We start from the raw sequence: 25456 nt of genomic DNA on the forward strand, positions 1-25456 counted from the left end.
TTAGCCAAATACTGCAGGACTGCTCTAAAGCTGTCCAGGCAGTGGGATCGTTCTTTCAGTACATCAAAGGTCTACTCTATTAGACTTCTTGCAGCAGCATGGTTCTTTATGTATACATCTTTCTTTTGGGCCTCCTTATCTCGAGAGACAATGGATACGCGCCTGGAGGTGGTCAGTGGTTTGTGAAGCAGCGCCTGGAGTGGCTATAAAGGCCAATTCTGGAGTGACAGGCTCTTCCACAGGTGCTGCAGAGAAATTTGTTTGTTGGGGCTGTTGCACAGTTGGCTCTCCCCTTGCGCCTCTGTCTTTTTTCCTGCCAACTACTAAGTCTCTTCGACTCGCCACAATTTAGCCCTGTCTTTATGGCTGCCCGCCAGCTCTGGCGAATGCTGTATACATGCTGCACATATTAGCATGTATTGTGAACTGGAGTCAGGAGCCATGTCGTCAGCAGATACTTCTTGTCATCCTGTAGCTATGCTTTGATTTCTTCTGATGACTGAAATATAGCTGATACAATAGATTGCCATTGAATGGAGGCATCATTGCTGCTGCTGGAATCCCGGGCATTGACATACATGATGCGCTACTTATGGGCACATACCAGCTGAACACTGAAGGACCGGTATCCCAAATCATTGTGCCTGCAATCACTGGCAGCCTGCACCATGAGGAAGCCCGTAAACCTTGGAAACTCTCGTGCTCACTCTGCCAGCTTGTCTCTGAAATGAAATTAGCTATTTTTTGAATAGAGAACATCAGTAACCTTGCTTATGCAACAATAGTTCGCAAGTGCTGATATTTTACTAGGATCTCCAGCTCCAGCCTGCAAAGAGCCAGATGCACAACAGTTTATTGTCATAGTGAGCCTCACAGCGATTGTCAATGTGGCCCTTGCCCTGCTTTGAGGTTACTGTTGTGGCTACAGCATATTTCAGTGTGGACCTCCTTAAACTTCTCTTGCACTTTTTCTCATTGAGGTTCAGGTTCGATAATTGCTCGCTGAACGCCCTGGGCAGGTATGGCCATCTTTGGAAACCCCTTTTCCCTTCATCACCTCCCCCTCCCTTTTCCAGCAGTCTGTCCTGCATGGTCTCTTCTTATTATTTTTGTCATGCTGTACTGCAAGAAGAAGGCCTACTAGTTCACCCATGCCTGAAAGCAACTGATTTGTGCAAGAGTCCTACAGTCAGTTTACACAAGTACTTTAACAGTTGCAGATACTGTATGTGATATCAGGAAGCGGCTGAAGGAACTGCTGCAAAGACTATGGGTCCTGACAACATCCCAGCAATAGTACTGAAGACTTGAGCTCCAGAACTGGCCATGCCCCCCAGCGAAAATTTTCCAGTACAGCTACAACACTGGCATCAACCAGACAATGTGGAAAATTGTGCAGGAATGTCCTTTCTACAAAAAGCAGGCCAACGCCAATACAATAAATTACTGCCCCATGAACCTGCTCTCGATCATCAGCAATGTCATGAGAGGTGTCATTGACAGTGCAATCAAATGGCATTCACACAGCAATAACTTGCTCACGGATGATCCGTTTGGTTTCCACCAGCGTTACCTGGCTCGTGACCTCATTACAGCCTTGGTCCAAATATGGACAAAAGACTGAACCTCAAGAGTGGAGATGAGTGTGACTGCCTTTGACATTACAGCAGTATTTGACTGAGTGTGACATCAAGGATCCTTTGCAAAATTGAAGTCAATGGGAATCAAGGGGAAACTCTCCACTAGTTGAAGTCATACCGAGCACAAAGGAAGATGGTTGTGGTTGTTGGAGGCCAATTATCTCAGTCCCAGGACATCACTGCAGGAGTTCCTCAGGATAGTGTCCTGGTCCCAACCATCTTCAATTGCTTTATCAATGACCTTCTGTCTATCATAAGGTCAGAACTGGGGATGGTCGCTGATGATTGCCCAATGCTCAGTACCATTCACAACTCTTCAGATACTGAAGCAGTCCGTATCCATATGCAACAAGACCGGGACAACATTGTGACGTAGCCATATAAATACTATGGCTACAAGAGCAGGTCAGAGATTGGGAATTCTGCGGTGAGTAGTTCACCTCGTGACTCCCCAAAGCCTGTCCACCATCTACAAGGCCCAAGCCAGGAGTATGATGGAATACTGTGCAGTTGTCTGGATGTGTGCGGCTCCAACAACATACAGGAAGCTCGACACCATCCAAGAAAAAGCAGTCCACTTGATCAGCACCTATTCACTACCTTAAACATTCACTCCCCGCACCACCAACGCACAGTGGCAGCAGTATTTAACATATACAAGATGCACTGCAGTAACTCACCAAGGCCCCTTCGACATCACCTTCCAAACCAGTGACCTCTAGCACCCAGAAACAGAAGGGCAGCAGTTTCATGGAAACACCACCACCTGCAGGTTCCTCTGCAAGCCACACACCATCCTGACTTGGAGCTATATCTCTGTTCCTTCACTGTCGCTGGGTCAAAATCCTGGGACTCCCTTCTTTACAGCACTGTGGGTATACCTACCCTAAATGGACTGCAGCGGTTCAAGAAGGAAGCTCACCACCACCTTCACAAGGGCAATTAGGGATGGGCAATAAGTGCTGGCCTTGCCAGTGATGCCCACATCACATGAATGAATAATAATAAAAAAAAAGGTTTTGGATTGGGGGAGAGCGAATTTTAGTAAAATAAGGCAGGAACTGGCCAAGTTAGACTGGAAAGAGTTGCTTGTCGGGAAATCGACAGAAGAGCAGTGGGGGTGGGGGTGGGGGGTGGGGGGGGGGCGTGGGGTGGTGGTGGGGGGGACATTCAAAAAGGAAATGGGGAGGGTATAGGCCCAACAGATTCCCTCTCGGGTAATAGGTAGGAGCAACAAGCCCAGACAACCATGGATGACAAGAAACATTCAGGGTACGATGAGAAGGAAAAGAGAGGCTTTTAGCAAATACAAGGAGAGCAAATCAACGGAAGCATTAGTGGAGTACGGAAATTGCAGGATGGAACTTAAGAAAGCAATTAGGAGAGCAAAGAGGGGACATGAGAAAGCTCTGGCTGGTAAAAGTAGGGAAAATCCCAAGATATTCTGTAAGTATATCAATGGGAAGAGGATAACCAGGGAAAGAGTAGGATCCATTAGGGACCAAGCGGTAAATCCGTGGGTGGAGCCAGAGGACATTGGTAGGGTGTTGAATGAATACTTCACATCTGTCTTCACCCAAGAGAATGAGGAAGTTGATATGGAACTCAGAGAGAGAGACTGTGAGGTTCTTGAGCAAATTGTCATAGGGATTGACAAGGTATTGGAGGTTTTGGCAGGCTTAACAGTGGACAATTCTCCAAGTCTGGACGATTTGTGTCCCAGGATGCTGTGGGAGGCGAGGGAGGAGATTGCAGGGGCTCTGACTCAAAGTTTTAATTTCCGTCTGGCCACGGGGGAGGTGCCGGAGGACTGGAGAACAGCTTATGTGGTCCCACTATTTAAGAAAGGTTGTAGAGATAAGCCAGGGAACTATAGACCCGTGAGTCTCACGTCAGTGGTAGGGAAACTATTGGAGAAAATTCTGAAGAAGAAAATCTATCTCCACTTGGAGACACAAAATTTGATTAGGAATAGTCAGCATGGCTTTGTCAGAGGGAGGTCATGCCTAACAAATTTGATTGAATTGTTTGAGTATGTGACCAGGTGTGTAGATGAGGGTAGTGTAGTTGATGTTGTTTACATGGATTTCAGAAAAGCCTTTGACAAGGTCCCACATGGGAGACTTATCAAGAAAGCAAATGCACATGGGATACAGGGTAACTTGATAAGGTGGATTCAAAATAGGCTTAGCTGTAGGAGACAGAGAGTGATGACAGACAGCTGTTTTAGTGACTGGAAGCCAGTGTCCAGTGGCGTACCACAGGGATCTGTGCTGGGTCCCCTATTATTTGTCATTTATATAAACGACATAGATGACTATGTGGAGGGTAGGATCAGTACGTTCGTGGATGATACAAAGATTGGCCGAGTGGTTAACAGTGAGGTTGAGTGTCTTGGGTTACAGGAAGATATAGACGGGATGGTCAAATGGGCAGAAAAGTGCAGATGGAATTTAATCCTGAAATGTGTGAGGTGGTACACTTTGGAAGGAGTAATGTGACACGGAAGTATTCAATGAATGGCCTGACATTGGGAAGTTCCAAGGAACAAAGGGGCCTTGGCGTGTTTGTCCATAGATCTCTGAAGGCAGAAGTGCAAGTTAATAGGGTGGTGAAAAAGGCATATGGGACACTGGCCTTTATCAATCTAGGCATAGATTGCAAAAGCAGGGAAGTCATGTTGGAGTTGTAGAGAACTTTGGTAAGGCCACAGCTGGAGTACTGTGTACAATTCTGGTCGCCACATTATAGGAAGGATGTCATTGCACTGGAGGGGATGCAAAGGCGATTCACCAGGATAGTGCCTGGGATGGAACAGTTAAGTTATGAAGAGAGGTTGGATAGGCTTGGGTTGTTTTTTCTGGAGCAGAGAAGGCTGAGGTGTGACCTGATCGAGGTGTACAAGATTATGAGGGACATGGACAGGGTCGATAGGGAGCAGCCCTTAGTTGAAGGGTCAGTTACTATGGGACACAAGTTTAAGGTGAGGGGCAGGAGGTTTAAGGGGGATTTGAGGAAGAACCTTTTTACCCAGAGGGTGGTGACGGTCTGGAATGCATTGCCTGGGAAGGTGGTGGAGGCGGGTTGCCTCACATCCTTTAAAAATAACCTGGGTGAGCATTTGGCATGTCATAACATTCAAAACTATGGGCCAAGTGCTGGCAAATGGGATTAGGTAGACAGGTCAGGTGTCTTTAATGCATCGGTGCAGACTCGATGGGCCGAAGGGCCTCTTCTCCACTGTATTATTCTGTGGTTCTGTGACATACAACTGTTTCAGCAAAGAGACAACAAAAACATGTTCTGAACCCTTAGACAGGATGTTACGCTTCTTTGAGGCGTATGTCATACTCCGACCCTTCGGCTTTCTTACAATCGACCAGCTCATGGCCTGTGGCTCCGAGTGATCAAGTGGTTCAGAATGTTAGCGACTGTTGTACTTCAGTGCCTCTCTGTTTTGGGGATCAGTTTCACAGGTACCTGTTCGTTCTACAACTTGCCTTTTTATTAAATGTGGCAGTTATTAACTTTACTTTGATATAGCATGTTTCATTTCCCTTTGTACATATTCCCTGATTCCCTTATTCTGGCGCTTTTCCTTCTGTCATACTCTCTCATTATTGTATTTTCCGATAGGCTGCAGCGAAACTTCGGTCAAAGTGACTCAGCTCCCTGAAAGTACAAGCACAAACTCGGGTACAAATGTTTCATTTCATTGCACGCTTCCCTTCTTTCAAGATGGCCCAACTGTGAATGTCTCCTGGTGGAAGCAGGGTGATAATCAATATCTAAGCACAGGACAAGATGGCAGAAAAGTAATTGGCTTCAAGACTAAATTCAGCGGCTTCCTACAAATAATTAATGTGAGTGTACAGGACTCAGGAGTATACTATTGCACTGTCACCCATCGAGGCAAAATCGTTGGAAACGGAACGGGATCCAATTTAGCTGTATGGGGTAAGGATAAAAAAAAGCGAATGAGATCCATGTAACTGTAATATTTCACAACTCGCAAAATTTATTGATTGTACTTCGAAGGATTCAGATCGCAAATTAAATTCTATCCTTTTAATATGAATACATTGAAATTGCACTTGTGACGGCTGCAGTTATTTTCTGATATGCATCACAATATTTCAGCAATATTGACCAAGACAAGGATTATCGCTTAGTTGTTTTATCCCAAAATGCACAGTAAACGTATGCAACAAACTACTGAAGTTATAATTGCAGGATCATTTACGGAGGTGTATATCTCGACAGTATTAGATGCTACCGCGCGAATCTGAAACAGTGAGCATAGATCTTACCCTATTTGAGATTTAGTGTCTTTCTGTTACGAGCGGCTGACTGTTTCTATCGGGATTCAGATTTCTGTAATTATAATTTAGCAATCTATATGGCAGGATCTTTGAACGGTCATATTACCAACAGCTAAAGTTTACACTCGGTAGCTTGAGCATCCCGCCACATTTTTTCTTCATGATTTTGACCTCCTTAAATAAGGTATCATCCTGGAACTTGGTGGCAATTTCCCTCTAGTTTGGTAAATTATATGTTATCATCAGTTTTTATGTTCAACAGGGTGGAATTGTCCGCAGCGGTACCGCGAAACAGGGCGAGCAACGCAAATTACATCCTGCTCAATTTTCTTTCCCATTACAACAGAAAATTGGGCAAGCTATAAACCGGCGACTCACTCGGTATCATCCCATTTCTTTTCTTTTTGCCCCGCGGTAACATTACAATTACCGCCGAAATAAGAGTGAGACTTGTGAAAATCCGTTTACGATATACCTACTGATAGTGCAAAGTGAACATTGATGCAGTGTGAGAAAGTCTGGCCCGTCCCACCCGCGAGCTCCTCCAGTGTATAGTTAGAAATGGGCTCAAACAAAACGTTCGGTTGTTAACCTTGATTGATGTCCCATTAACGATATTTTCCTTCATTTTTTTAGTTCCGCCAACTCCACTGAAAATTAAATCTCAGCAACCTGAGAAGGATTCATCTGTTTCTCTGACTGTTCTGTGTATGACATCTCCCTTTTATCCGGAAAACATCAGTTTCACTTGGTATAAGGATGGCACCAAAACTACAACAGGGATAAATAACGTTATCGAACCCAACACCGACGGACTATATGAAGCCTCCAGCCGTTTGCAAGAGACGCAGTTTGTCCTTCCCGGAACTGTTTATACTTGCCTGGTCTCTCACAGTAGCCTCCAAATTTCAGCCATGGCCACTTACATTGTCACTTATCCCAGCACAGGTAAGATTTCTGATAAAAGCGAAGAATATTACAGCATAGGAAGAGGCCAGTTGGCCCAGCGTGCCTGTGCGGCGTCTTTGAAAGAGCTGTCCAGTTTAGTCCCCATAACTGTGCAAATTAGACCCCTTCAAGCAACATGTCCAATTGCCTTTTGAAAATTCCTGTATAAATTGCTTCCAACAACATTTCAGCTTGTGTATTCTACATCTCAACAACCCCCATGAGAAAAGAATTTCCCTCAAAACTCCTCTAGTTATTTTTTGCCAATAGTTTTAAACCTATGCCTGCTGGCTATCGACCCATTTCTTCAGAGGAAAATTTCTCCCTACTTAATTCATTAAAACCCTTCATAATTTTGAATACGTCTATTTGGTATCTTTTTAATCTCCTCTAGTCTAATGTGAAAATCCCAGGTTCGCCATTCTCTTCACGTAGCTGAAGGCCCTCCTCCCTTCTAAAGCCGGTAAATCTCGTCTGTATTCTCTCCATGATCTTGACAGTCTTCTTAAAACATGGTGCCCAGAACTGTGCACAATAATCTAACTGAGAATTAACCAGAGATTTGTCAAATTTTGCATGGCTTCCCTGTTTTTGTATCCAATGCCACTAGCCACAAAACCAATTATCACACAAGCTTCCTTAACCGGCTTATTAACTTGCTCTGCCACCTTCAAAGATTTGTAAATATGCACCCTCGCTTCTCCTGAATCAGTAGGCCCCTCAAAATAGCACATTCAGATTATACTACCTCTCCATGTTGTTTCATCCAAAGTGGAAACTCACACTTATCCACATTGAATTACATCTACCATTCGTCTGCTTCTCTGACTGTTCTGTGCATGTATTTTCTCCTAATGTCTGCTACTACCCTTCTCACCATTTGCTATGTTACCAATTTTGCATCATTAACAATTTTCAAATTGTACTCCCTATATCAAGTCCAGGTTATTTATGCATATCAGGTAAAGTAGTGGTCCTGATACTGATCCCTGAAGGAATCCCACTGCATATTTCTCTCCTGTCAAAAAATCCACTCTCTGCCACCTATCACTTAGCAAATTGTATACCCAAGGTACCTCGGTGCTATAAATCTTATATGCCATAGCTCAACATTCTTTTGTTTCATAAAACTGTACCTTAATCCAAAAATATTAAATAAAGATTTGCATTTATATAACGATTTTCACGACCACTGGACGTCTCAACAGCCAATGAAGTACTTCTGAAGTATCGTCAATGTTGTAATGTAGTAAACGTGACAGCCAATTTGCACACAGCAAGCTCCCACAAACAGCAATGTGATAATGACCATAGAATATGTTTTGTAATGTTGATTGAGGGATAAATATTGGCTAGCACACCAGGGATTACTCCCCTGCTCGTCTTTGAAATCCTTCCATGGTCTCTTTTGCATCCACTTGAGAAGGCAGGTGGGGCTTTGGTTAAACATCACATCTGTAACACAGCACCTCCAACAGTGCAGCACTCCTTCAGTACTATATTGGAGTGTCAGCTTTAATTTTTGTGTTCAAGCTCTAAAGTAGGACTTGAACCTAGAACCTTGCAACTCAGAGGCAAGGGTGCTACCAACTGAGCCATGGTTGATGCCAACTTCAACACTTGACTAAAAAAAATCGAATTTTCTATCTTTCAGTGCATTTTCTTAATGAATTAAATAACGTACAGATTCGGATTTATATATTTCATTTGCATCTTGTAGGTGATGAGATCACCCGTTATTTGCTGATTTCTGCATCTGCAGGGGGCGGGTTGGTATTATCGATGCTAGCTCTCATCATTGTAAACCGATGTCTCTCAAAGAAAAACAACGGTGAGAAATATATGTTTCTTTTTGTTTTACTAAAGTTAGTACAAGTTTCAAAGAGACAGAGGTGATTACTGAACACCAAAGTTTTCCTGTGATTTACAATATATGGGATCCTACACACTTCAGGGTACCAGTGTAGAGATAGATTAAAAGTTCTGAAATCGAGTGGAATTTTCCAAGGTCTCCAGCCGCCGACAGAGATTCGGGATCGAATTTTATGGGCCTGCTAGTGACTAGAATGGAGGCGGGGGCCATAAAATATCGACGGAAGGCTGTGGGTGGACTGCCCTTAGCTTCCCATTGCCTTTCATGACAGGAAAGGTCTTCCCATCCAGAGGCCAATTGAGGCCATTAAGAGGCCAATTAATAGCCACGTAAGGGCCTCTTCCCTTCGCTGCTGCCATCCTAATAGAGGTGGGGGTGCCTGGAATTGGGGATATTCCAGTAAAACAGGGTGACCTCCCTACAGTCTTTGGTGGGCCTCCTCTGTGGGCAATCTGTGGCCCACAGAGGGTCACCAGCGGCAAAGGCCACCTCTCCATGAATAGCGCCCCCCCCCCCCCCACCCCAACGACCTAGATAGCTCTCCCCCGAGCCAGAATTTGCCGGACAAGCCGGACTAGCGCTGGCGACCTGACCACGCTTTCTGGGGTTCTGGGGTTCCAGTGATCGGCCTCTTGTAGTATCAGCATTGGTCACCGCTCCCAGTAATGATGCTAGTACTATTGATCTGCCGGCCCTCTGATTGACTAATAGTGCTTGGAGGTGGGTTCCTCATCCTGAAAGAGATGGGTTGCACGGCCCAGGCAGTTAGTTGCCTGAGTGTCGTTAAATAGAGATGGGGGGTGGGGGGAGGTGGTCTACAAAGGGCTGAGGCGAGGTTCTTCTCTCCTTTTAGGCCCAGCGTCGGGACCCCTGCGGGCTCGAGGAAATTCTGCCCTCGGACTCAGTGGCTTCTTTATTGCAAAATCTCCTTTCATTGCCTGCGATTTAACGCCATTGGGTCAATGAATGTAACATTTTGGGTCATGTCAGTGCGATGTTTCAATCAGTCTCACACTACCTCAATGGCATCTGAACAATTTTACTTCTATTGTCAGAAGTGATTACAAACCAAGCAATTCTGAACAACAAATGTGATACCTAGGTCATGTTATAATTTACAATGAATCAACCTGGGCTGTAAACTGAGAGAGGGGAATGTGCAACGGGACTCGGGTATCCTCCTACACCAGTCGCTGAAGGTGTAACAGGCGATAAAAAGGGAAAATGGCATGTTGTCCTTCATAGCGAGAGGATTCGAGTACAGAAGCAGGGATGTCTTGCTGCAATTAAACAGGGCCTTGGTGAGGCCACACCTGGAATATTGTGTGCAGTTTTGGTCTCCTTATCTGAGGAAGGATATTCTTGCTATAGAGGGAGTGCAGCGTAGGTTTACCAGACTGCTTCTTGGGACGGCGGGACTGATGTATGAGTTCGTTAGGATTATATTCGCTGCAGTTCAGAAGAGTGAGGTGGGATCTCAAAGAAACCTATAAAATTCTAACAGGACTTAACAAGGTAGATGCAGGAAGGATGTTCCTGATGGTGGGGGAGTACAGAACCAAAGGTCACAATCTAATGATACGGGGTAAACCTTTCAGGACTGAGATGAATGGCGGAACAGGCTCCAAGGGCCGAATGGCCTGCTCCTGCTCCTATTTTCTATGTTTCCATGTTTACCAGAAGTGTCTTTCCAAGCCGAGTAAATGTTTAATCTTAAGTCTTAAACTTCATTCGTCAACAGGAGTGCAGAACGATGGTGCAAGATCCAACTCTCCTGAACAGGTAGGTTTTCATAATTCGTAGTAATGTATTTCAAATGTAAATATATACATAACAGTATTGTAATCTATTTAATGCAATAATTTGTCAAGTTTAATTCCCTGCTGCACAGATTCATACAAAATAGCACAGGCTGAATTCAGCACTTATGCAACAGACAGTCTTCTGCTGCACATAACTAGTAAAAGGGTGGTAAAAGGACGAGTGGGGCCGATTAAGGTCCTAAAAGGGAATTTATTCACGGAGGCAGAGAGCATCGCTGAGGGACTAAATGAGTACTTTGTATCTGTCCTTAACCAGGAATAGGTTGCTCCCAAAGTCATGGTGAAAGAGGAGGTTGTTGAGACACTGGATGGGCTGAAATTGACAAAGAGGAGGTATTAGATAGACTGGCAGTACTTTAAGTTGATAGGTCACCAAGACTGGATGAGATGCATCTAAGGATATTTAGGGACGTAAGAGTGGAAATTCCAGATGAACTGTCCATAATCTTCCAATCCTCCTTGGATACAGATGTGTTGCCAGAGAATTGCAAATGTTACACTATTGTTCAAAACTGTGTGTAAGGGCAAGCCCATTAGCTACAGGCCTGTCAGTTTAACCTCAGTGGTGGGAAAGCTTTCAGAAACAATAACACAGCACACTATCAATAGTCACTTGGTCAAAATTGGATTAAGCAAGTAAAGCCATCACATAATTCTTCAGGGCAAATCATGTATAACTAACTTACCTGATTTTGATGAGGTAACAGAGAGGGTTCATGAGGGTAAAGCAACTGATGTGCTGTGCGTGGACTTTCAAAAGGCTTTTGATCAAGTACCACATAACCCGGCTTGTCAACAAAATTAGAGTCCAGGGAATAAATGGGACAGTAGAAACATGGATACGAAATTCGCTGAGTGACAGAAAGCAGGGAATAGTTGTGAACAGTTGGTTTTTGGACTGGAAGAAGGTATATAGTGGGATTCCCCAGGGGTTGGGACGTCTGTTTTTCTTGATACTACTAATGACATAGACTTGGTTGTACAAGGCACATTTTCAAAAGTTCCGGATGACACAAAACTTGGAAGCATTGTGAACTGTGAGGAGGATAGTGATAAACTTCAAGAGGACATAGGCAAGCTAATGCTTTGGCCAGCAAGTGGCAGATACAATTTAATGCAGAAAAGTATGAAGTGATTCATTTTGGTAGGAAGAACGCAGGAGAGGCAATATAAATTAAATGTTACAATTCTAAAGGGCTGCAGGCTCAGAGGAACCTGGGGGTGCATGCGCACAAATCATTGAAGAGTGCAGGGCAGGTTGAGAAATAGGTTAATAAAGTATATGGATCCTGAGCGTCAGAAAGAGGGGCACAGAGTACAAAACAAGGAAGTTGCGATAAACCTATATAAAATATTGGTTAGGCCTCACCTAGAGTATTGTTTCTAATTCGGGGCACCAGACTTTCGAAAGGATGTGAAGGCATTAGGGAGGGTGCAGAAGGAGAGGGTAGAGGATGGTTTCAGGGATGAGGACATTCAATTACGTGGATTAGTTAGAGAAGCTGGGTCCCTTCTCCTTGGAGAAGAGATTAAGAGGAAATTTGATAGAGTTCAAAATCATGAGGCGCCTGGACAGAGTAGCTAGAGAGAAACTGTGCCCGTTGGCTGAAGGATCCAGAGCCAGATGACACTGTTTTAAGGTGATTGGCACAAAAGCAACAGTGACAGCAGGTAGTTAGGATTTGGAATGTACTGCCTGAGGGTATGGTGGATGCAGATTCAGTCATGGCTTTCAAAAGAGAACTGGATAGTTACTGGAAGAGAAAAAAAGTTCAAGACTACAGGGAAAAGGCAGACGAGCAAGACTAGGTTAGCTGCAGGAAGGATGTGAAGGTCTTTCAGAGGGTGCAGAGGAGATTTACCAGAATAATGCCAGGGATGGGGGATTTTAGTTGCAAGGCTAGGGTGGAAAAGCTGGATTTGTTCCCTTTAGAACAAAGTAGATTGAGGAAATATTTAATAGAGGTGTACAAGGCTATTTCAGGCTTACATATTTCAGACAAGGAAAAAAACTTTTCCCATTAGCAAGTGGTACAAGGACTAGGGGATACAGGTTGAAAGTATTGGGCAGGAGATGCAGGAAGAATATGAGGAAGCAACCTTTTTATGCAGCCGCTGGTAATGACCTGGAACTCGCTGTCCACAAGGGTGGTGTAAGTGGAGACAATCAATGACTTCAAGAGGACGTTGGATGATCACTTGAAGGAAATGGACTTGCAGGGCTATGGGGATCGAGCTGGGGATGGAACTAACTGCATAGCTCCGAGACGGGCAAGCGTGAACTCGATGGACCGAATGGCCTCCTTCTGTGCCGTAAATTATTCTAAGATTCAATGGCTGTCCAAGTCCATTAGCTAACTCTGGACTAAATCCAGTGCACAAGCGTTCAAATCCTGGCATGGTAGTTTGAGATGTTCAAATCAGTTTTCAAAAATCTGTAAGCAAAATATGGTAACAGCCAAAGTAACCATGAAGTTGTCGTGTTTCTCTTAAAACCCGAGCTGGTTTACTGATGTCTGTCAGAGAAGGGCATCTGCCGTCCTTAACCGGTCCGCTCTGTCCGTGACTCCTGTCCACATTAACTTGGTTGATTCTTAACTTTCATCTGAAGTCTCCTGACAAGCCCACCACCACCTTCGAAAGGCAGCCAGGGATAAGCAATAAGTGTTGGCCTTGCCAGCGATGACCACAGCGCCAACATTAATGTAAAATCCTGCAGAATATCACGAGCTGAGATGTAAGTTTTGCTATTTATTGTTCGCGCGCGTCTGCCCAGACCACGGAAGAGGAACTTCGGATGCATTTGCTGCAATGTGAAAAAACACGAGGAGACCGGTGACAAGAAACCTGATTTCCTTTCAGGCGCCTCGTTCTGCCATCATATTATCCAACCGAATTTGGAACAACCCCAACATCTTTGCCTTCACTCCTTGGGAGGAATTTGTTTCTTTGATGCACAGGATGCGAGGCTGAGCAAGCACTGAGAACCTTATCGGAAAATTTTGCGCTATTGTCCTCCATTCCTCGCAAATTTAAATCAATGGACAGAAATGTGTTGGTATTAACTCGAGGCTTTCCGATATATACCGTCTGCTGCATAAAAGTATCGACCCCAGGAAGCGAACAAAAACTCCAACACATCACCAAAGCTGACTCTTTCAGTAACTGCTTTCCCTGAGGTGTGTTCGACATTTGTTTTCCATTTGTGTCACTCGTTCTGATTCTTCTCCACATTTAAATCGTCAAAGTCTACCCTGCACTTAAAGAGAGATGGATATAGATATAGATGGAAAAATATGAATAGTTATATAATTAGATACATATTATATAGATATAGATGCATATGTTGTGACATTCTGGATGAATAAACACTGAACGGCGGATTTTAAGTTTAGTCCAGAAAGTGACTGCCAAGATTCAAATAATTGTTTGTGTTCCACGTTCTATTAATTGCAGAATTCTATTCTCCATTTACTTCCTTGATCATTGAAAGTGCCCTGACTACAGTTGTCCCAGACTCCCCACTGTCACCCTGTGCTATTTCAATCCCATCAATTCGAAAATTGCGACACAGATTTTCCAATTATGCCCAATTTCATAACATGATCTAAATGGTTTTTCCTATTTTTGCTGCAACAAATATGTAGCTTCCAGTATATAAGCCTTGACAGCTGCAGGTTATTTCAAGCAGTGAGTCATGTTAATGGACTACAGGGATGAGCTTTGATCCCTCATATTTGGTAATTTTCTAGACCTGGAAATTGCATGGGGTTTCCATAACTTAATGGAATACTCTCAGAGAACTGGCCAAAAGAGCGTTTTCAGCCATTTCCCCTATTTCTCCGGGGATTCTCGTAATCACGAAGCCAAGTGAGATCAGGAAACGGGTTGTAGCTCTGTGGAGTTCTGAAGACAGATTTTCACGAAAAAGCGTTTGGGCGTTCAGCAATAAACGCACGTGCAGCACACAAACGTCAATCTGGTTGGTAGGATCGCACTTCCCAATGAATGTATTTATATCAATTTCAATGGTGGGAAAATACATCGGGTCCTGTTGCCAGCAGCGCCTTCGCCGGAGTTTCCATTCTGCGCTCAGGGCTGGCGATGCTTAAAGCCCAGTCGCTAAAGACCAGACCCTCTTTTCACTGCCCCACCAACTGTTTATTTTTGTAAATAAGACTCATTCCGCCTGCTGGGCACTGATGGCGCAGGCAGACACAGAGCAGCAGTGACTGATATCGCATCCATTCAGTTAATGGATGGACTATGGAGTTGCATTTTCCGTCCCTACTCGCATCCTTCTGCACACGGAGAGCCCAACCGAATTTATCTGACAACATAACAAGATATATATGTTTGTCCTTCAGTCCATGCAGGGCGCAGCCGATGTGATGGCGCCTTATGCTGAACTCGAGATAACGAATTCCTTGAAAGCTCCAAGACCAAAGCATCAAGAAAGGACAACGCATGCCCAGATAGGGGTGAGTAGCCGAACAAAGAGACACGGAATGCCTGTAATTAACAAGTAAAACGGTGAAGCGTATGAAATACCTTAATAGTGCTGTTGTACTTAACACTAATTCTGCCAGGCTTTGGCAATATTGGTTGTGTCAGCTGTTACTCAGTTGGTAGAACTCTGGCATCAAACTCAGAAGGTTCTGGGATCATCGTCGCACTCTAGAGACTTGAGCATTTAGTGTAGGTTGTCACTTCAGTGCAGTACTGAGGGATATCTGCTCTGTTGGGGGTTTCATCTTTCGAATGGGACGTTGGACTGAGGTTTTGGTTCCTTCTTTTTAAGATGAATCCCGCGACACTATTCGAAGAGGAGCAGTGGAGTTATCCCCAGTTTCCGAGTCAATATTTATCCTTTAATCAACATCACTAAAACAGATTATCTGATCACTAACATATTGCTGTTTGTGGAAGCTTGCTGTGAGCATCTTGGCTGCCGTGCTTCCTACAGTATAACAGGTACTACATTTCAAAAAACAATTCTTTGGCAGCTAAAATCCTTTGGGATGTCTTGAAGTCTCGAAAGGCCCTATATAAATGCAAACTTTTTCTTTTTTTTTTCTATTTGACTTACAGCGCCTAACTTTACATTGCGAACAGTTAACATACCGAACTAATTTTCTTCCCAAATATTGATTTCACAGACCAAGCAAAGGACACCTGATGATAAGCTGACTTACGCTACTGTATATATGTCAGGGTCAAAGAAAACAGCAAAGCCTAATTATAAGGATAAGAGCACGGAGTATGCTCAACTACGGATCGAAAAACAAAGAGCAGACGTTATTTACACCGAACCGAAAGCCACGTGATATTGGTTTCCAAAGCGGAGTCCGTTATATAAGTGTGTAGATTTAACTGCAGGAACATTATCCTAACAACAACATGACAAATAACAACGATTCGAGGGGAAGGGTGAAGATTAAGAGTTTAATAACAGTCGACAATTAATAACTAACATCGATTTGGAAGAAGTCGCTTCTGTATGATTGTCCCCTTCGCCTTACTTAAGAAATTGTGAATGAAATAGATCGTAGAAATTCACCAGCACGATGCCCAAATTCTGCTCCAACAGGTCCCATATGACCGAAGCCAGTGAACTGATCCCTCTTCGTAGTTGTATTTAGTATTTACTGACCATGGTGTTTGAATGCTGCAGCATCTTTCGAAAGGGTTGGATTTACAGCTTTTTTCCCAATCGACAGATTTTAGAGTGGGATTGACTAAAATGAACCACTCGATGCTCAGGTCTGTTCCAGTCGTCAAAAGATTCATTTTACACCGATGGGAAGCATGGCTTCCCATGCGCTTCTCTACTGAACAAAGGAAAATCCACAACAGATATATTTGTTACTCAGCCCATCCCGGCTGCACACAATCCCATTATAACGGTTATTGATTACATTTTACCAGTAAAATTATTAATTATGCATCATGTGGTTGTGGAGATAGCTCATGGTATGCCCCTGATCATCTCAGCTTGTTTACAAAGCCCCCTTATCAACTATCCTTGAGTCTTCACAATGAATCCTTCTATCTCTATCAGGCCTGCATTCCTAGTTGCTTTGTGTAGTCCGCAATTAGACAGAGCAGCACTAATATTGGGGAGGGGGGAGGGGGCGTGCTCCTTGGTCAGGCTAATTGCCTGTGCTAAGCAGAACCATGCTCAATGCTGCAAACTAACTAACTTGTCCCACAAAGCCTTGGGTAAATACTCCATTTTGTAACAATACGTGGCTACACTTTCATCTTGTATATATGTGTATATTTATTTAGCTGCATCGGCCACAATTCCCCCCCCCCCCCCCCCCCCCGACACAGATAAATCCTAAATCAGAGCACTGTGAACGGTCAGTTACCAATAACCGATTTATTGAAAACTAATAGGGATATAATTTTCTGGGGTATAAATTCGACTTGGACGGTAGTGCAAAACGGATGGTAGGGGGGCAGACAATAGGTTCTGCGCTCCGTTTGATTTGATTTTATATTGAAATTTGGCCTTAGGGATTGCACTGGGGTGAAACAAAATGAATAGCAAAGAGCAATGAATATGCTATAGAGAATCAGATAATGTAACAAATTTTATATTACAATTGTTGCGAATCCAACTCCTCCGAAACCTCTTCACGGTTACTGAAGGACTTTTCAAGTGTCGGCACCACTGTGAGGTACGGCAATTGGGACTGACAACAACAACATAGCATGTTCCCACAAATAACAATCAAAAGCGTGATAAGATAACTGTTTCAGTGTTGTTGGTTCAGGGATAACTATTGGCCAGGACACGAGGATAACTTTGCTGTTTATCGGCATATAGTACCATGGGTTATTTTACCATGAGAGGCCAGACGAGAATTTCATTTCTTGCCTCCTCCCAGAGACAGTACCTCTGACAGTGCAACATCCCACAGTGCTGCATCGACATGTGTGCCGAGATTAAGAGCTCAAGTCTACAATGCATTAATCTTTTACCTCAGACAAGAGAATGATACTGCTGAGCAAAGAGAGGCACTGATGGAGGAGGTCAAGGCCTACTACACAAGTAGAAAGACATTGATTTATGAACTTACTGTGATCTATCTTCTTCTTCTTTGGCCTCCTTGTTTCGGGAGACAATGGGTAAGCGCCTGGAGGTGGTCAGGGGTTTGTGAAGCAGCGCCTGGAGTGGCTATAAAGGCCTATTCTAGAGTGGCAGACTCTTCCACGGGTGCTGCAGATAAAATTTATTGACAGGGCTGTTACGCAGTTGGCTCTCTCCTTGCGCGTCTGACTTTTTTCGTGCCAACTGCTAAGTCTCTTCGACTCGCCATGCTTTAACCCCGCCTTTATGGTTGCCTGCCAGCTCTGGCGATCGCTGGCAACTGACTCCCACAACTTATGATCAATGTCACAGGACTTCATGTCGCGTTTGCAGATGTCTTTAAAGCGGAGACATGGACGGCCGGTGGGTCTGATGCCAGCGATGAGCTCGCTGTACATTGTGTCCTTAGGGATCCTGCCATAGTCCATGCGGCTCACATGGCCAAGCCATCTCAGTCGCCACTGGATTAGTAGGGTGTATATGCTGGGGATGTTAGCCGCCTCGAGGACTTAAGTGTTGGAGATATGGTCCTGCCACTTGATGCCAATGATCCTCCGGATGCAGTGAAGATGGAATGAATTGAGACGTCTCTCTTGGCCGATGTACATTGTCCAGGCCCCGCTACCGTAGAGCAAGGTATTAAGGACACAGACTTGCTACACTTGGACTTTTGTGTTCTGTGTCAGTGTGCCATTTTCCCACACTCTCTTGGCCAGTCTGGACATAGCAGTGGAAGCCTTTCCCATGTGCTTGTTGATTTCTGCATCGAGAGGCAGGTTACTGGTGATAGTTGAGCCTAGGTAGGTGAACTCTTGAACCACTTCCAGAGTGTGGTCGCCGATATTTATGGATGGGGCATTTGTGACGTCCTGTCCCATGATGTTCATTTTCTTGAGGCTGATGGTTAGGCCAAATTCGGTGCAGGCGGCCGCAAACCTGTTGATGAGTCTCTGTAGACACTCTTCAGTGTGAGATGTTAATGTGATCTATAAAACATTATAAGTACGGATACGGTGAATGCAGAATTTAAAGTAAATCCAGAAAGTGTTACTGGAGAACAAAGCTATTTTACTTGCTTAAGTCTGTTTTCTCCACTCGTACTACTTCCTGAATTTACTCTTCAATTCTGCATTTCGCTGAACAATGCTATTTAAAATTTTGCCAATACGTGAATTCAGAATTGAAAAGTAAATCCGGGAAATAGTACCACAGACAAAACAAAACAGAAGGAAAAATTGTTCTCTTAAAACAGATATTTTAAAGTGTTCGTTTTTACTCAGAAGTTGCAATAATTCTTCAAAAGGGTCTGCAGAATCTAACTGTTGGGTGCATTGTAAATATGTCGGGATTCTCGAATGGGAGAGTTGTGGTATTGAGATGAAGAGCTTCACTGGGCAATTGGTCTTTGCGAGCCCTTGACGTTTGTTACGTTGTTACCATCCATCCAGCTGTAACCTATTTTCCAGTGTATCACTATAATTCGAGTGCCAATATCCAGGCTTGAATCAATAATAACATGATTGAATGTGGTTATAGACTTGTCTTTCTTATTTTACTCATTTGTATTATATCATGAATCCAATTCTAAGATTTTGTGCTGGTAAAATAAATGTATATCAAATTCCTTCCTGTTACGTCTTCATGTTGCAGTTGTTGTAAGCTTAAAGCTCCAGATTTTTATGAACATAAACAGACAGAAAGTACATTTGTTGAACATAAAAACGTAAGAAATAGGAGGAGAAATATGCCATTTCGCCCCTCGCACCTGCCTTACCACTCGATAAGATCATAGCTGATCCGATTGTAGCCTTGACTCCCTCCTTTCCCCTAACCCTTTATTCACTTGTAAATCAAATATCTGTCAAACTCAGCCTTGAATATAATCAATGACCCAGCCTCCACCGCTTCCTGGTGTAGAGAATTCCAAAGATCAATGACCCTCTGAGAGAGGCAATTCCTCCTCACTTTTGTCTTCAAAGGGAGACACCTTATTTTGAATCTGTGTCCGCCAGTTCTAAATTCCACCATGAGGGGGAACATCCTCTCAGCATCGATCCTGTCAAGCACCCTCAGAATCTTATATGCTTCAATAAGAGTACCACTCTTTCTTCTATACTCTGGTGAGTATAGGCATAACCTGCTCAACCTTTCCTGATATGACAACCCCTTCATCCCAGAAATCAGCCTAATGAACCTTCTCTGAACTGCCTCCTATGCAAGTATATCCCTCCTTAAATAAGCAGACCAAAACTGTCCACAGTACTCCGAGGTGCGATCTCACCAGTGCCCTATAGAGTTGTAGCAAGACTTCCCTACTTTATACTCCAATCCCCTTGCAGTGAAGACCAACACTCCGGTTGCTTTCCTAATTAATGCTGTACCAGCATGTCAGCTTTTTATGATTCATGCATGAGTACTGCGGCATTCTGAAGTCTCTCTCCATTGAAATAATATTTTGTTTTTCTATTCTTCCTGGCAAGTGGACAACCTCACATTTTCCCACGTTATGTTCCATCTGCCATTGTTGCCCAATTACCGAATCTAGATCCCTTTGCAGACACCTTGTGTCCTCACCACAACTTGCTTTTCTACCTATCTTTGGATTTTCAACAGATTTGGCTACAACATTTATATGGATTAGAAATTATTGAAGCCCCAGCTGATCCCTGTGGCACCGTACTGATTACAGTTTACCAGCCTAAAAATAGACCCATTTATCCCAACTCTCTGTTTACTGTTAGTTAGCCAATCCTCTATCCATGCTAATATTATGCCCAACGCCATGTGCTCTTATCTTGACAACCTTTTATGTATCTTATCGAATGTTTTCTGTAAATTCAAATACACTACATCTACTGGTTACCCTTTATTCCATTAGGTAGTCCCGTCAAACAAATGTAAAGTCATTGCATGGCGCAAGTTGTTGTTTGATCAGTTGTGCTTTAAAAAGTGCGCAATATTATGAACATACCAACTAGGAGCATGAGCTCGGTCCCTCGAGTCTGTTCCACCATTCAATAAGATCATGGCTGATCTGATAATAATATTGAAACAATATAAGGGATGATCCAGCGATTGTGCTCACAGATCATGGGAAAGCGCTTGCAGGAAATACTGGTCAGGGAACGCGCGGTACACTCGGAACACAGGGCCTTCCGGGAGCGGAGCAGAGAGGAGCGGACCTGTGGGGAGAGCGTGGATAAATTGAGCTCGAAGATCGAGGCTTTAACTTCCCGGAGGGGGGAAAGCAGTCCAGGCGCGCCGCAGTTGGAAAGAAAGTCCACAGTGGCATTACAGGAAAGTTGCAAGGTGATTGGTTGGTGAGTGATAGCTGTTAGTGCCTGGAAATAGCCTAAAACAATCAGGGGAAAGTATATATTTTTTAAAAACCTGCCATATAATTGATAAGGTTAGTACCACTAAAGAGTGTTTTTTTTAATTAGTGTAATTTATTAAGGACTTTAGATTGTAGTGGGTAGTTTTTGGAGTAGAACAAGGCCACTAGTGTAATTAGTATTTTTTAATTAAGGGAGTAACTAATTAATCTAATGGTAATGGTAACGGTGTGTGGGGGCTGGGTGGGGGAAGACTGGGAGAGCCATAATGGTAGGAGATTCAATTGTAAGGGGAACATACAGGCGTTTCTGTGGCTGCAAACAAGGCTCCAGGATGATATGTTGCCTCCCTGGTGCTAGGGTCAAGGATGTCTTAGAGCGGCTGCAGGACATTCTGAAGGGGGAGCGTGTACAGCCAGTGGTCGTGGTACATGTCGGTACCAATGACATAGGTAGAAAAAGGGATGAGGTCCTGCAAGGTGAATTTAAGGAGTTAGGAGGTAAATTAAAAAGCAGGACATATAAAAAGTTGTAATCTCAGGATTACTTCCTGTGCCACGTGTTAGTGAGCATAGGAACAGGAGAATAGACCAGATGAATGTGTGGCTGGAGAAATGGTGCAGGAGGGAGGGTTTTAGATTCCTGGGACATCGGAACAGGTTCTGGAGAAGGTGAGACCTGTACAAGCGGTATAGGTTACTCCCAGGCAGGAGCGGAACTGATGTCCTTGCAGAGTTGTTTGCTAGTGCTATTGGGGAGGATTTAAACTAAAATGTCAGGGTGATGGGAACCTGAGCGGGGAGACTGAGGAGGAGGAAATGAAAGACAGGAAACAAGAAGGCAAAAGTGGAAGGCATAGATAGAAATCAAGGGCAAAAAACAAATTGGGCTATATGCGAAATAATGCTAAGATGACTAAGAATGTTAAAAAGACAAGCCTAAAGGCATTGTGTCTCAATGTGCGAAGCATTCGCAATAAGGTAGGTAAATTTACCACGCAAATAGATGTAAATGGATACAAAGTTGCAATTACGAAGACATGGCTGCAGGGTGACCAAGGATGGGAACTGAACATTCAAGGGTATTCAATATTTAGGAAGGACAGGCAAAAAGGAAAAGGAGGTGGAGAAGTGTTGTTAGTAAAAGAGGAAATCAATACAACAGTGAGTAAAGATATTAGCTCAGAGAATCCTGATGTGGAATCTGTATGGATGGAGCAAAGAAACACCAAGGGGCAGAAAACGCTGGTGGGGGTTGTATATTGACCTCCAAACAGCAGTGGTCATGTAGAGGATGACATCAAACAGGAAATTAGAGACGCATGCAATAAGGGTTCAACTGTAACTATGGGTGAATTTAATCTACATATAGATTGGGCAAACCAAATTAGGAATAATACTGTAGAGGAGGGATTCCTGGTGTGCACACGTGATGATGTTTTGGAGCAATACGTTGAGGAACCAACTGGAAAACAGGTCATCCTAGACTAGGTATTGTGTAATGATAAAGGATTAGTTTAGGGATTGATTAAGAAGGGGAAAATAGAGCATGAGAGTAAGCTTGCAGAGAACATAAAAACTGACTGTAAAAACTTCTATAGATATGTGAAGAGAAAAAGATTAGTGAAGACAAATGTGGGTCCCTTACAGTCAGAACCGGGGGAATTTATAATGCGGAACAAAGAAATGGCGCACCAATTAAATGCATACTTGGTTCTGTCTTCACAAAGGGGGAGACAAATTACCTCCCAAAAATGTTGGGAATCATAGGATCTAGTGAGAAGGACAAACTGTATGAAATCAGTATTAGGGAAGTGGTGTTAGTGAAATTGATGGGATTGAAGGCCGATATATCCCCAGGTCCTGAAACTCTACATCCCAACGTACTTAGGGAAGTGGCCCTAGAAATAGTAGATGCATTGCTAGTCATTTTTCAAAATTCTATAGACTCTGGGACAGTTCCAACGGATTGGAGGGTAGCTAATGTCACCCCACTATTTAAAAAGGGATGTAGAGAGAAAACAGGGAATTGTAGTCCAGTTAGCCTGACATCAGTAGTGGGGAAAATGCTGGAGCCCATTATAAAAGATCTAATAGCAGAGCACATGGAAAACAATGACAGGATCGGACAAAGTCAACATGGATTTACAAAAGGGAAATCATGCTGGACAAATCTACTGGGATTTTTTTAGGATGTAACCAATAGAATAGATAAGGGAGAACAGTGGATGTGGTGTATGTGGACTTTCAGAAGGCTTTCGATAAGGTCCCACATAAGAGATTAGCGTGCAAAATTAAAGCACATGGGATTGGGGGTAAGGTACTGACATGGATAGAGAATTGGTAGGCAGACAGGAAACAAAGAGTAGGAATAAACGGGTCTTTTTCCAAGTGGCAGGCAGTGACTAATGGGGTATCACAGGGATCAGTGCAAGGACCGCAGCTATTCACAATACATATTAATGATATAGATGAGGGAATTAAATGTAATACATCCACGTTTGCAGATGACACAAAGCTGGCTGGGACTGTGAGCTATGAGGAAGATGCAGAGAAGCTCCAGTGTGATTTGAACAGGATAAGTGAGTGGGCAAATAAAGGGCAGATGCAGTATAATGTGGATAAGTGTGAGGTTATCCACTTTAGTGGCAAAAACAGAAAGGCAGATTATTATCTGAACGGCAATAGAATGGTAAAGGGGGAGGTGCTGCGAGACCTGGGTGTCCTTGTGCACCAGTCGCTGAAAGTAAGCATGTAGGTGCAGCAGGCAGTTAAGAGGCAAATGGTATGTTGGCCTTCATAGCGAGAGGATTCGAGTACAGGAGAAAGGATGTCTTGCTTCAATTATACAAGGCCTTGGAGAGACCACATCTGGAGTATTGTGTGCAGTTTTGGTCTCCTTATCTGAGGAAGGATGTTCTTGCTGTGAAGGGAATGCATCGAAGGTTCACCAGACTGATTCCTGGGATGGCAGGACTGATGTTTGAAGAGATAGTGGGTCGATTAATATTGTATTTGCTAGAGTTTAGAAGGATGAGCGAGGATCTCATAAAAACCTACAAAATTCTAACAGGATTGGACAGAGTAGATGTAGGAAGGATGTTCTCGATAGCAGGGAAGTACAGGACCAGGGGTCACAATCTAAGGATAAGGGGTAAGCCATGTAGGACTGAGATGAGGAGAGATTTATTCACCCAGTGAGTGGTGAACCTATGGAATTCTCTACCACCAGTTGAGGCCAAATCATGAAATATATTCAAGAAACAGTTAGATATAGTTCTTGGAGCTAACGGGGAAAAGGGTTATGGGGAGAGAGCGGAAACAGGGTACTGAGTTTATATGATCAGTCATGATCGTATTGAATGGCGGAGCAGGCTCGAAGGGCCAAAGCGCCTACTCCTGCTCCTATTTTTCTTTGTTTCTATGTGCTTGGTGTTCTGAGCAGTTAAGTTAAAGGTCGGAAGGACAGACATTATCGTCCTCGAATCTTCTGGTCAGTGCTCCCTGTGGGCACACTGCGGCCGGGAGCTCCCAATAGGACAAATGAGCCTTTGCATGCATTTCAGCAGAGAACGCCATGCAGCACCCTAATAATGGTTGCAGATCTTTTCTGCAGAACGTGGATTTGATGAAAGGTGGAATTGCACAGTTTCAAGAGGTTAGATAGATCACTTCTAAAAAGGGGAACATCTGAAAGTTGTTTCCTGACCTTGTGTGGAATTTATAAGGAAATCGAACAAGGGAAACGATTACGAATTAAAAAAAAATCCGATGACTGCCGAGGCTCTTTGTGGAACACGCTAAAAAAAAAAGGCCTATCAGGATGAAAGAAAGAACTTGCATTTATGTAATGCCTTTCAAGGCATCAGGGCCTTCCAACGCGCTTTGCAGGCAATAAAGTACATACGAAGCATCATTGCTGTAGTGTCGGAAACCCGACAACCAATGTTCGCACAGCAAGATCCCACAACCAGCAATGAAATAATGACAAGCTAAACCGTTTTAATGATGTTGACAGAGAAAGAAAGGCTTGCACTTATTTAACTTCCGCGACTTTCAAAAACTCTTCACAGCCAATGAGGTACTTTTGAGTGTAGTCACTGTTGTAACGTAGGAAACGCAGCAGTTAACTTGCGCCCAGCAACTCCCACAAACAGCAATGTGATGTGGTGTTGGCTGAAGTGCCAGGACATTGGTTCTTTAAGTAGTGTCATGGGATAATTTAAAGGGCCCAGTTTTAACTGTGTAAGCGAATGGGTTTTTAGTGTGTTAAAATCAGGCCCTTTAAAATGACCACTTTGGGGGTGGGTGGGATGGCGTTTAGAGCTTGCCCTTCATCGTTCATCTGAAAGACCATATCTTGGAAAATGCAGCACCCATTCAGTAATGCGCTGGAGTGTTAGCCCAAACTATCGGC

General features: G+C 43.7%; 1 protein-coding gene across 2 annotated transcripts in view; it reads left to right on the forward strand.

The window, feature by feature from the left end:
* Positions 1-5030: 5030 nt before the first annotated feature.
* LOC137379263 (immunoglobulin lambda-1 light chain-like) overlaps positions 5031-25456 on the forward strand; it is a 36104-nt gene continuing 15678 nt past the window's right edge. The window contains exons 1-7 of one of the 2 annotated variants that reach the window (XM_068049979.1): positions 5031-5116; positions 5277-5597; positions 6599-6910; positions 8631-8741; positions 10525-10565; positions 14974-15087; positions 15766-16914. In XM_068049979.1, coding sequence (XP_067906080.1) covers positions 5062-5116; positions 5277-5597; positions 6599-6910; positions 8631-8741; positions 10525-10565; positions 14974-15087; positions 15766-15933 — 1122 coding nt within the window. In that variant the 5' untranslated portion in view covers positions 5031-5061 and the 3' untranslated portion in view covers positions 15934-16914. Of the gene's footprint in view, positions 5117-5276; positions 5598-6598; positions 6911-8630; positions 8742-10524; positions 10566-14973; positions 15088-15765; positions 16915-25456 lie in introns of those variants that run through there. The other variant, XM_068049980.1, reaches the window with a different exon arrangement.

The sequence above is a fragment of the Heterodontus francisci genome, chromosome 17, assembly GCF_036365525.1.
Source record: "Heterodontus francisci isolate sHetFra1 chromosome 17, sHetFra1.hap1, whole genome shotgun sequence".
Classification (NCBI taxonomy): domain Eukaryota; kingdom Metazoa; phylum Chordata; class Chondrichthyes; order Heterodontiformes; family Heterodontidae; genus Heterodontus; species Heterodontus francisci.